The 12218-nt window shown below is 66.9% G+C and overlaps 2 protein-coding genes across 2 annotated transcripts in view; both read left to right on the top strand.

The window, feature by feature from the left end:
- The first annotated feature begins 2147 nt into the window (after window positions 1-2147).
- Window positions 2148-11407, top strand: LOC112964980 (ras GTPase-activating protein 4-like). Its single transcript, XM_026063631.1, has 21 exons — window positions 2148-2157; window positions 4310-4436; window positions 4718-4831; window positions 5204-5265; window positions 5528-5657; window positions 5818-5899; window positions 6380-6511; window positions 6984-7075; window positions 7490-7640; window positions 7771-7924; window positions 8025-8089; window positions 8469-8581; window positions 8682-8874; window positions 9478-9615; window positions 9860-10004; window positions 10079-10248; window positions 10507-10644; window positions 10720-10855; window positions 10943-11063; window positions 11135-11199; window positions 11289-11407. The coding sequence occupies exons 1-21, from the start codon at window positions 2148-2150 to the stop codon at window positions 11405-11407; spliced, it is 2457 nt and encodes an 818-aa protein (XP_025919416.1).
- A 679-nt stretch (window positions 11408-12086) lies between these two features.
- Window positions 12087-12218, top strand: part of POLR2J (RNA polymerase II subunit J) — a 2149-nt gene continuing 2017 nt past the window's right edge. Inside the window, exon 1 of the mRNA XM_026063605.1 lies at window positions 12087-12189. Coding sequence (XP_025919390.1) covers window positions 12137-12189 — 53 coding nt within the window. The 5' untranslated portion in view covers window positions 12087-12136. The remainder of the gene's footprint in view (window positions 12190-12218) is intronic.

The raw sequence follows: 12218 nt of genomic DNA on the forward strand, positions 1-12218 counted from the left end.
TTGGTGGGGCCCGGAGCCCCCTGGGTGCCTGGGCACGGACGCGCAGCTGGACCCCACACGGACACGCAGCCGGACCCCACGTGCACCCTCGGTGCAGCCGTCCTGAAAGCAGCCGTGGCAGCCCCCGTGCTTCCCGTCCCTCCGTCACTTCTCCTTTCCGAGTCCCGGCTCGAAACCAGCAGGGCAGCCGCCCCCGGGCAGGCTTCCCCACTCGCTCCGGCTTCCAGCCGCCGTTCCCGCGGGGCCGGCAGCAGCTGCCCACTGTGCCGTTGGCCTTGCTGCTCTTCTTGCCCGCTGCTATTCCCGTGGGATGGAGGCGCGGGGGCCTGGCTGCGGAGCTGCTCGCTGCCGGCAGGACGCTCTTGCGGGCACGCTGAGGAGCTGCTCCGCAGCCCGGCTGGGAAATCGCTGGAAAACTTTGCTGGAAAATCAGCAAAAAGCCCCACAGCTGTCATGGAGGGGAAAAAAAGAGGATAGACATGGAAAGAAACGTGCCTTCCCCCTCCCTGCGCCGTGTGTCAGGCCTGATTTAAATCCTTTGGAGCAACTCCCTGCCGGGAACTTGAGCTGGCGACAGGAGGTGGGATTTCGGGAGGGCTGCAGAAGACTGGATGCGAGATCGCACTTTACCCGGGGGTTTCCAAATCCGCGGGCAAACGCAGCCGGGGAAGGGGCAGGGAGCCTGGCCGGGGCTGGGAAAAGGGAAACCGGAGACCCGGCTCCTTCCTTCACCTGCCGCTGCCTGACCTTGGCCGCGGCTCCCCCCGGCTCGCTGGCCGCCTCCTGCCCACGGATGGGGTTCACGACAGCCGTTCGCTCTGCCCTGCCCCGCGCGAAGCGGCAGGGCTTGTCGCGGCCGCAGCGTTGAGCGGGGTTTTGCCCCCGCGCACGGCGCTGCCCGCGGAGGCGATGCTGGAGGGGGGCTCGCGCGCCCCCGCCGGGGCCGTCGTCACCCGCCTCCGGGGGGTTTGGTCCCCGGCTGCCTCCGATTTTCCCATCCCCGGGCTCGTTTGCAGGTCCGTCCCCGCCCGTCAAACCCGCGGGGGCCGTGACCACGAGACCTGCGCCTTCGTGAGCGATCCCCGGCCTCGGGAGCGGGCAAGCAACCCGAGAGACTCGCCGGATGAATTTAGGATGCTGGAAGCCGCCGGGTGCATGTGCGCGGGGCGGCCGCGGGGCTCTGGCCGGGGCTGCGGGAGCCCCGACGGTTTAGGCAGCGTTTTCTTTAGCCCGTGACGGCGTTTGCTTTCTCAGCCGCCTGGGACGAAATCCCTCCTCGGCAGCCGGGAGGGAGCCTGGCCTCGGCCCGTCTCCAGCACCGCGGCTCGCTGGCCCCTCCTGCCTCGGGCTCTTAGTTATGCTGTCAAACGCCCGGCCGGGCTGTTTTTTTGCCCTTTTCCCGAGCAAATCCTGCCTCTGGCTGTGCTGGGCTTGCACCTGCGGGATTCTCATTTTCGGTCAAACAGAGACCTGCCCCGCTGCAGTCACCAGCGCCGGCAGCGGGCTCGTGCGGAAGCGCTGCAGCCCGCTTCTCCTCTCCCGCCGCGCTAACGGCACCCGTTTCCGCGGGGTTTAGCCCCGGCCAACGGGGCTGCGAGTTCGGGGGGGGGGGGGATCGGGGGGCTGGCACCCGCCCGGGGCTGCTGCACCGTGCTGCAGCTCCAGCGCAGCACTAAGGCGCCCGTCGCCCTCCCTGCGCCGTCTCCAGCTCCCTGCAGCGGGGAGACGCTGGTGTTTGTTTTTGTTCCTCAAGCAAGAGCCCGCCCGGAGAGCGGTTTGGCACCGGCACCCGGCACTGCCGCGAGACCATAAAACTGGCTGTAAACAGGCAGCAGCCGGCTCCGTCTGCTGTCCTCTTCCACGTCACCGTGAGTAATGGCAAGGGAGCCAAAGCCCACGGGAGATGGAAGCAACCCGGGTGGCTGCAACGCAGCCCGGCGGGTCGCTCTGCCGCCGCTTCCCTGCCCGTCCGCATGGGCAGCCTTGTCTCCAGGGAGCCTCGCTGCAGGAAAGCAAGGAAAATCGCCCTTTCTTGTTCCCTGGTCTCCTGGAGCACTGGGCAAAGCCCTGCCAGTGCCTCAGCCGGGGAATTTTTAATCGTAAAACTCGCACGATCCATCAGTCCCTTCTCGGCGCTGCTTGCGAAGATGGATGGCCGTGCGTGCCTGCGCCGCGGGGGGATGCCAGAGCAGGCTCCAAATGGCCTTTTCTTTTTTTTTTTTTTCCCTTCCTCTCTGTATAATTTATACCACTTTTTTTTTTTAAGTTTAAAAACAGCCCTAGCTCCCCCCTTCCCATCTCTTTCCCCCCATCCAAATGCACCGGCCCCGTCCGGCGTTGGGGTGCACACGAGCTCGCGGGGGCAGGCACCCGCGGGATGCCCGGCGCCTGTGACCTGCCTTGTCTGACGCTTCGTGAGCGTCGGTTCGCGCCCGGGGGCTGCGATGCTGCAAAGACGGCGTAACCCCCCCGGGGACCCCGGGTGCTGCTTCCCAGCTTGTGTTTGAACGGCGGATTTGTATTATCCCTGTGCAAACCGCAGGCTCCGGAGCGGTCTCGGTCCGTTTGTGCCTCGGGGCAGCTCCCATCGGAAACTGCGCTCCTTGGCACCCGGCGCGGCTCGCGGAGGCGCAGCCAGCGGGCAGATGTTTCCCTTGCTGCGTATGCGCTCGCTGCCCACTGAATAGTTTGCACAAGGCAGGAAATGTCGGCAATAGTTTCTGCTTAATGGTGTTTAATCCACTGGTCTCATTTAAAACCCGTCCGGAGTGCGGTTATAGATGGGAGCGTTGCTGCCGGGCTGGCAGAAACACGCTCTTAGCAACCTGCCGCTGTTTGCAGCCTGACAGCCGGCCCGAAGCACTCGGGATTTGTCTGGAAACCTGCACCGGGAAGGGATGGGCGGGGAGCAGGCAGAACGGCCCTGAGAACACGACCGCCTCGGAGATGGGGCGAGGGGGCAGGAAAGGCCCTCGTGCCTTCAAAGGGAGCCGAAGGCGGTTTTAGACCTGCCTGTCTGACCGCTGGGTGGGTTTTATTTATTTGCTTATTTTTGTTAGGTTTTTTCCCCCCACGACCTGCTGCACGTTGGTCTCCGAAGCAGGCTCTGCTCTGCAGCACGGCCGAGCTGCGAGGCTGCCGTAACAGCAGCGCGTGCGTCCGCGTGGGTCATCCCGGCCCCTTTGGCCCCGCGGCGGCCGCGCTTTGCACGGCAGGGATGTGCTCCCCAAGGGCATCCGGGCGTCCCTGCAGAGCCATGGCCTGCGTGCGCATCCCGGCGCTCCTCGGGGGACGCGCTCCTCGTCCTCGGCACGCACTTCGGCGGCGCTGCCCGCGCGGGCTTGCTCCAGACATGACCTGTCCCGACCTTCCTGTTTTCGGGAAGGGATGTTACTCCGTGCTTGAGTCCCCCCTTTACCTGGAAACTCGCAGCTCGTTGGCAACCGCCTCCGGGCGCCCGCGTTAATGAATAACCCCTTGCTCGAGCCGCTTCCCATCGCGCGCTTGCAGGGCGGCAGCAAGCAGCGCTCGCACCCTCCTGGCAGCGGCGCGGGTCCCGGGCAGCGCCGTCGGTGCGGGGGCTGCCGTGGGGCTCCCCGGCTCCCAACCCAGCTTCCCTGTCTGCACGGGAGTTATCTGATTTCCGAGGAACCCGGGCGGGCTCGAGCCAGGCTGTAAAACGGTGAATTTCCTGGCAGCAGCTCGTGGAAGGAAGCGGGGTTGGAGCGTGGCCGGGAGAAGCGCCGCAGCCGGGCGCCCTCCGGCCGCGTCCTTACGGAGGCAGCTGGGCATGGGATCCCCGCGGGGTTGAAGGGGGCTGTGAGCACGTGGACCTGTTTCGGGGAAAAGGGTGGGTTTTGTTTGTTGTTCGCCTTCCTCTTTGGAAGAGGAAAGCCGCGCTGCGGCTGCCGGCGGGGCGTCGCGGCCGGACGCCGGCGTTGGCCGGGAACTGGGATCAATGATGCATTTCCTAGCGCCGGCCCCGGAGAGGCACGTGCATCCCATCCCACGACGTTTCACCCCTCGGGGTGGATCCGCTCGCGGGTGTTCAGCCTGAAAGGCCTGAGGGCTTTGCCGCTCTCCTGCGTTGATTCTCTGATGTCTAATAAGGGTTGTGCTCCCCCTTCTAGTCCTGTTGGGATTCCCCCCCGCCTTCAGCTCCCTGTTTCTCCAAATCCTGCGTGGACTCGTGGTTGGTGGGACTGCTTGGACACGCGGGTTTCCTGCCCCTGGCTGTCCCGCGCCGCCATCCCTCCCTGGGTTTCCCGGGCTGGCGCTGGGGCATCCTGCAGCCTGGCACAATCCTCAGGGCCGCGGGTGGCCGGTGCATCACTGGGCGCCGAGGACGGCGCTGACAGTGCCGCGCCGCTGTGTTTCAGCACGGGGAGCAGCGACCCGTACTGCATCGTGAAGATCGACAACGAGGCCATCGTCAGGTGAGCGGCCCCGGCCCCGCGCGGGGAAGGCTCCGCTCGGCACGAGCACCCTCCCGTTTCGGAGCGGCTGGTAACGGCGCCAGCTCCGATCTGTAATTTGCCCTTTCCCCCTCCGCGTGCCCGGCCGGGCCCCGACGCAGCGGGACGTGCCGGGGCGCCCGTTGCCCTGCGGGTTTCTCGCGGGGCCTGGCCGGCCGTGGCGCGGGCTGGGGGGGCGGGAGGTGCCCGGCATGGGGCGCGGGAGCCCTGTCCCCCCGCCAGCGGTGCCGGCCGCCCCGCAGGACTGCCACGGTGTGGAAGACGCTGTCGCCGTTCTGGGGCGAGGAGTACGAGGTGCGTCTGCAGCCCAGCTTTCACAGCGTCTCCTTCTACGTCATGGATGAGGACGCGCTCAGGTACGGGCGGATCGCCGCTGGGGCGGGGGGCCGGGCCGGGTCCTCCACGTTTTATGGCAGACCTCAAAGCTGAGCGGGAACGGTTGACTGCAGACGGAAGTCTGTCTGTCCGCACGCCGAGGGAAAGGCAGGCTGCTCAACCCCATACTAGACACTGGAGAATCCCCACCTCGCCCCCACCGGTGCGGGCTGGCCTGGGTGGGCCAGAGAGGCGCGTGGGCCCTGGGATGCACCTGGAAGTGGCTTGGGAAGGGGATGGCGGTGCTCGGACGCCGGATGCGTCCCCCGAGCGCCGAGGTGGTTTTGCCGTTCGGGGGCTCATGGCCTGTCTCTCCAAGCTGCTGCCAAGGCTTCCCCGGCTTTGTTTTCCAGCCGCGATGACGTCATCGGGAAGGTCTGCATCACCCGGGACATGCTGGCGGAGCACCCCAAGGGTAGGAGGGAGCCGGGTCCCGCCGGGTGGGTCGCCCCGAAGGCAGAGATGGGCACCGTCCCCCCCGCGCACCATCCTCTCCGGGCCCTGCGCACCCGTTCCCGGAATGGCCCGGGAGGAGAAGGGCTGCCCGGGGAAGGGAGGCTTTGCCGGTGGGGCTCCGAGCGTCGCAGCCCGCCGCAGGCCCCCCTGGGAACGGCGCCGAGCAGCCGCCGCGGCTTCGGCTCGCAGCCGGGCGCGACGGTGCCCCGCTCTCGCTGCAGGCGTCAGCGGCTGGCTGAGCCTCAGCGCAGTGGACCCCGACGAGGAGGTGCAGGGGGAGATCCACCTGCGCGTCGAGGTCCTGCGGAGCGAGGCCGGCCGGCGGCTCTGCTGCCGAGTGCTCGAGGCCAGGTGAGCGCGGGGGCCGGCGGGCGACGGGGCGGCCACTCCGGCGCACGGTCGGGGTTTGCAATTAGCCGGCCAAATGCACCCGGGGGAGCTGCCAGTGTCTCCCACCTGCGGTCCGAGGAGACCCTGAGGTGCCCCCTTGCTTTCCTCCTCTTCTCCGCAGGGATCTGGCCCGGAAAGACCGGAATGGCGCCTCCGACCCCTTCGTCAGGGTGCGCTACAACGGGAAGACGCAGGAGAGCGCCGTGAGTGCGGGGCTCCTTCCGGTGAAGGTGTTTCCTTTAGATTCCGGGCCATCTTAAAGACAAGGGTTTGGCACAGCTCGGTTACCGACAGGGCTTTGCCTTAGCGGTCCGAACGGTGTCGAGAGCTGCAGTGGTGGCTTCCGAGAGTCAGGAGACTGACCTGAAAAAAACGCCTACTGCCCATGAGTGGGAAATTCAGGTCGGTCTCCGTTTCTTCCTCAACTGTCTTTAACAGTGCAGGAAAAATTCTTTCTTTAAGAGCTGAGAGCCACGATGGCCACCAAACGCGTTGTCCCGGGAGCCGGGCTCCCAGCAAGTCATGGGCTACCTGGAGGCCAGTTGGGAAATGGAGCTGCCTGCGCAGCCGTGGCCCGGCTGGATTTAATCTCGTGCCGAAGCCGGGAGCCCCAGGGATGTACAGGCCACCCCGTAGCACCAGCAACGGGGGGTTGAAGCCGTTGCCTTTTCCCACTGCTGCAGGTGGTGAAGAAATCCTGCTACCCGCGCTGGAACGAGACCTTCGAGTTCGAGGTGCCTGAGGCCGCCGGGGAGCAGCTGTGCGTGGAGGTGTGGGACTGGGACCTGGTCAGCCGGAACGACTTCCTGGGCAAGGTGAGGGCCGCGGCGGGGCCGGGGAGGCGCGGAGCACTCTCGGCAGGTCGCTGTGACTGTCCCCATTTCTGGGTCTTTGGATGGAAAAACCCCTAGCGCGGGACCTTGTTGCCGCTGCAGGCTGGGACACGAGCCCTTCTCGAGAAGCTCCAAGAGGTGGTTTGGGTGCAGAGATGCCCTCAAAGCCCCGTAGTCTCTCTGGCCTCAGTTTCCCACATCTGTAGGAGGGGTTTTCCTCCTCGCTGGCCCCTTCGGGATTTGCTAGCTCTCTCACCAAGAGCGCTGCAGCCCGGAGCCAAGCCGGGAGCGTTTCGGGGGAGGATTGCAGACCTGTTCTGGGCCATTCCGTGACCTGCAGTGCCTTGCTTGGCACAGCCACAGCCTTCAGCCCTGGCCGGGGTAGCGGAGGAGAGGGCGGGTGTCCTGCTTTCCCGGCCGACTGCCCGACCTCTCCTCCCGTGCGCCCTGCCAGGTGGTGTTCAACGTGCCGGGGCTGCAGGCGGTCCGGCAGGAGGAGGGCTGGTTCCGGCTGCGGCCGGACAAATCCAAGGCGAGGGAGGCAGAGTGAGTCTTGACGGCCGTGCCGAGGGATGGCGTGCGGTGGGACGCGTGAGGGACGTGCAGCTGCGTTGGCTCTGGGGCCTGCGGGGTGTCGGGAAGGGGTTATTCCTGGGAAGTGCCCTTCATTTGGAGGGCCAGTTCTTGAGAAATGCCCTGCCCTTGGCCAGGTTGTTCCCTTCCCTCGGAGGGACAATTCTTGGGAAGTGCCCTTCCCTCAGAGGGACAATGCCTGGAAAATGCTCTTTCCTTGGAGGGGCAATTCCTAGGAAAGCGCTCTTCCGGAGAGGCAATTCCTGGGGAAAAACCCTTCTCTCGGAGGCCAGGAATGGGGAGGGCAAGGGCAGGGCAGCTCGACCTGCCCTCCGAGGACGTCCAAGGCTGGGGGCCGGGATGTTGGGATGCCTCCTGCTCCGGGAGGTGCCTCTCCATGCCGCACTCGTCCCGTCACAGAGGCAGCCTGGGATCCCTGCAGCTGCAGGTGCGGCTGCGGGACGAGACGGTGCTGCCCTCCAGCTGCTACCAGCCCTTGGTCCAGCTGCTGTGCCAAGAGGTGAAGTCGGGGCCCCAGGTGAGCGTTGCTCCTGGCCGAGTGCGCCCCGCGTGTCCCAGGCACGTCGGCTCCTCGCCGGACAGTTATTCACCAAGGCGGGGTATCTGCTTCCCTAGTGCCATCATATCTTCATCTCTGTCCCCACCAGGATGGCAAAGTGCACCTGATCACCCTCCTCGACGAAACCACCACGGCCGAGTGCCGGCAGGAGGTGGCCATCAACCTGGTCAAGCTCTTCCTGGGCCAGGGGCTGGTCAAGGAGTTCCTGGACCTGCTCTTCAAGCTGGAGTTGGCGAAGCCGTGTAAGGCTGGGAGCCGGGGCTGGCGTGGGATCACTGCGGGGTGGGTGACGCATGTTCATTGCCGTCCCCAGCACGGGACCGTCCATCTCGCGTTTTGCAGGCGAGCCCAACACTCTCTTCCGGAGCAACTCCCTGGCCTCCAAGTCAATGGAGTCCTTCCTCAAGGTGCCGTGTGCCGCCCCGGCACGGGAATGTGCTCTGCCCTTCCCGCTGCCCTGCCGGGCTGCGCTCTGCCCACGGCGGGACCCTGCCGGGAACTTTGGGCCATACCCTGGTATTTTCAGGTCGCCCCAGCTCTGTGCTGTCCCTGCTGGGGCCGGTGTCCCTGGGAGGGGGGCTGGCTCTGGGCAGGAGGGATCCCCGTCCCTGGCCTGCAGGGATGCTTGTTGCTGGAGAGGGATGTGTCAGGAGGTGGCTGGAGGCACCACGGGAAGAAAGCGTCAAAGAAACCCTGGGCAGCCCTTAGCAGGGGGATTTGGGGTGTCGGTAGCGGGCACTGCCGGCAGAGCGGCAGCAGCGTGTCCCCAGCACTGTCCCTCGCCAGGTGGCCGGGATGCAGTACCTGCACGCCGTCCTTGGGCCCACCATCAACCGGGTGTTTGAGGAGAAGAAGTACGTGGAGCTGGACCCCAGCAAGGTGGAGATTAAAGACGTCGGGTAAGGGGCGATGCGGCGGGACGCGGACAGCGGGGGAAACGGCGATCCCCCTGGGCGCCGCTGCCCGCGGCGGGGGGCTGATGGCGGGCCGTGCCACCAGGTGCTCGGGGCTGCACCGCGTGCAGACGGAGAGCGAGGTGATCGAGCAGAGCCGCCAGCACCTCCAGTCCTACCTGGGCGACCTCCTGGCCGCCATCACCAAGTCGGCCCCGGCCTGCCCCACCGTCGTCCGCGCCGCTTTCCGCCAGCTCTTCCGGCGCGTCGGGCAGCGCTTCCCCGAGCTCCAGCACCAGGTGGGCGTGCGGGGAAAGCCCTCGGGGGGTGATGGATGATTCGGGGCCCTGCTCTCCCTCGGGGGCAGCTGCTCCCTGGGCCGGGAGCCTTGGCCAGGGCTTGGCACGGGCTGCAGCACCCCAGGGTCCCCCCCTCGGTAGGGGAACGGGTGCATCCTGCTGGGAACGGAGCATGGGGAACGCTGCACTGAACTGCAGCTCCCAGGAAGCCCCATGGCAGTGGCTCAGAATCACAAAATTTTCTGTTTTCATATTATTTGAAAATTGGGGAACTTCCCTTGGAGATTGCCAGGGGATGGGGGATCGGAGGCATCGCAAGATGCCTTTGCAGGATGAGGCTCTTCTGGCCCTTGTCACCGCAATTTCACTCCCACCCTGGTCACAGTTGCATCCCACATAAGTACAGGATTCCCCCTCGTGCCGTGGAGTCAGCCGCCACGGCCTCTCCAAGGCGCCAGGGAAGGAGCCCAGGGAATAAATCAGCAAGTGCCATGCCTGGGGGGTGTCAGCCCTCGCGTGTGTCATGCCTTCGCACGTGACTCATGCCTCTGTGCACATCTCGTGTGTGTCTTGTGCCCTCATGCGTGTCCCGTGCCCCTGCAGAACGTGAAGTTCATCGCCGTCACCAGCTTCCTCTGCCTCCGCTTCTTCTCGCCAGCCATCATGACCCCCAAACTCTTCCACCTCCGGGAGAAACACGCTGACTCCCGCACCAGCCGCACGCTGCTTCTCCTGGCCAAGGTGGGATGGGGATGCCGAAAGGGTCCCTGGCACCTGCTGTGGGGCACCTGGGCCTTTTTGGGGAGGAGGGAGGGTGGGGGCCTCGGTGCTTGTGTCCTCCTGGCCAGGGTGCTGCGTGGACCTCCCAGGGTTTGCAGGGTGCCTGGTCGCCTCCTTGCGGGGCTGGCTGGCGAGGAAGGGCCAGGACGCCTGGGCTCCCTCACGGTGCCCGTGGTCCTGACCCCGCTGTCCCTCCTGACTCCAGGCCATCCAGATCGTGGGGAACATGGAGGCAGCAGCGGGGCGGGCCAAGGAGGCCTGGCTGGCCCCACTGCAGCCCGCACTGCAGCGCGGCGTCGCCCAGATGAAGGACTTCATCGCCGAGCTGGTGGGCATCGAGGAGAAGGAAGGTGAGTGGCGTGGCCGTGGGGGCGGGCGCAGCCTCGTGAGCCCCCTCTGACGGGCACAGGGCCATTCCCCGCAGAGCTGGACCTGCAGAACGCCCTCACCTTGCAAACGCTGGTCGTCAAGGAGGGCCCGCTCTTCATCCACAAAACCAGGGGCAAGGGGCCGCTGCTCTCCTCCTCCTCCAAGAAGCTGCACTTCTCCCTCACCAGCGAGGCCCTCAGCTTTGCCAAGACCCCCAGCTCCAAGGTATGGGGGGACATGTCATGGTGTGGCCAGCGTTGCATGGAGAAAGGTGCCAGCAGAGCCACGGGCCCCATCCTGGGGACGTGTGCCACCTCGGGGTGCTGGACACGGGGCTCTGCATTGCATGGTGGGTCAAGGCTGGCACCGGAGACGTGGCAGTGCCCCATAGCTCCCTCTCCCTGTCCTTGGCGGCTCTCGGGTGCCTCCAGGGGCTGCAGGGAGGGTGCTGAGCCCCACTTTCTTCTCCTTCCCCGGCGGCAGAAGAGCGGCTCCATCGCGCTGTCCAACATCCGCGTGGCCGAGAAGGTGGAGGAGAAGAGCTTCGGCAGCTCCCACGTGATGCAGATCGTCTACGTGGACGAGGCAGGGCAGCAGGAGACGGCGTACCTGCAGTGCAAGGTGGGCGTTGGGGGGGGGGGGGGCCAGGGCCACCGTGCGCCCAGGACCCCCTCACTGCCCTGTGCCCTCCCGCAGTGCGTCAACGAGCTGAACCAGTGGCTCTCAGCCCTGCGCAAGGCCTGCGCCAGCAACCCCGAGATGCTCTGCTCCTACCACCCCGGCGTCTTCAGAGGGGACAAGTGGAGCTGCTGTCACCAGAAGGACAAGACGGGTACGGCAGGCGGCGGGGGTGGGGGGGGGGTCACGGCCGGGTTCCCCGCGGGTGAGCGGCGGGTCCCCAGCGGGTTTTGTCCCCTAGGTCTGGGCTGCGATGCCACCCGCCACGGCGTCACCCTGCAGGAGTGGAGCGACCCGCTGGAGCCCGACATGGAGGCACAGCTCATCTTCCACCACCTGTGCAGCCTGCGGGAGCCCATGAGGTGCGGCGGGGCCCGGGCCGGGGGGCAGCGGGGGCTGCCCGGGGCTCATGGCCTCGTCCCTCTCGCTGCAGGGAGAAGTACTGGGAGCTGCTGGAGGCCGAGGACGCCCCCAACGGGCCCTGGAGCCGCCCCAAAGGTAGCGTGGCGGCCATTTCGGGGCCGAGGGAGGCAGGCACCCTGGGGAAGCGGCGTCCTCACCCCCCCCCCCAACTTGTCCCCCCGCAGAGGCGCCGCTGCCTGAGGGGCTGGACCGGCTCTTGGCGGTGCTGCGGGACCTGGAGGGTTGTCACCGCCAGGCTGGCCCCGTGCCCGCCCCGGGCCCCCTCCTGGAGCTGCAGACGTGAGGGGCCCCTGCGCCCAGGGACACCCCGTGTCCCCCCTGTCAGTGGGGGGGACACGGGGTGTCCCTGCTCCATGCCCCCATCACTGCTGGGCAATAAAGGCTGCTTGCACCCTGCACCCCCTCGTCCTTCCTCGGCTCCAGTGGGGCTCTGGGGCAGCGGGGTGGCACTGGGGGCTCTGCGGACGGTGCCATCGCTGGTGGCAGTGGTGAAGTCGCTGGTGCCATCACTGACAGCAGCACTAGTGGGCAGGGTGGCTCTGGCTGTGGCAGCACGGGTGGTGGCACTGAGGGCATCAGTGGTGGTGCTGCCGGTGGCACTGATGGCATCAGTGGTGACATCACTGGCGGCAGCACGAGGGGCACTGCTGCTAGCGCTGATGGTGCCATCACTGGTGACATCGCTGATGGCTCAGCCAGTGCCACCATCCGGCATCCCTGATGGCAGTGGGGGCATCACTGGTGGTTCTGCTGGCGCTATTGCGGATGGCGGCGCTGCTGGTGGCATCGCTGGTGGCATCATGGTCCCGGTGCTGACGTCACTGCTGGCGCTGCCGCCGCCGCCACCAGGCGCCCCCCAGCGCGGAGCTGCGCGGAGCCCTCCGGGCCGCGGCGGGGCGCTGGCGGCGCCGCCCACCAGGAGGCGGGGCCGCCGGAAGCGGGAGCCGGCGGCGGGCGGAAGTGACGCGCTGGGCGCCCTGGCAACGGCAGGGCGAGCAGCGGCGGCGGCGGGATGAACGCGCCTCCGGCCTTCGAGTCCTTCCTGCTCTTCGAGGGCGAGAAAAAGTGAGCGGCGGCGGCGGCAGGAGGGGGAC

Source organism: Apteryx rowi, unplaced genomic scaffold (assembly GCF_003343035.1).
Source record: "Apteryx rowi isolate R43461 unplaced genomic scaffold, aptRow1 scaffold_20, whole genome shotgun sequence".
In the NCBI taxonomy this organism is placed as follows: domain Eukaryota; kingdom Metazoa; phylum Chordata; class Aves; order Apterygiformes; family Apterygidae; genus Apteryx; species Apteryx rowi.

Coding starts and splice junctions, on each gene's coding strand:
- LOC112964980 (XM_026063631.1), top strand. Junction 5,266..5,527: donor GCTGGCGGAGCACCCCAAGG/GTAGGAGGGAGC, acceptor CTCTCGCTGCAG/GCGTCAGCGGCTGGCTGAGC. Junction 7,641..7,770: donor AGGTGAAGTCGGGGCCCCAG/GTGAGCGTTGCT, acceptor TGTCCCCACCAG/GATGGCAAAGTGCACCTGAT.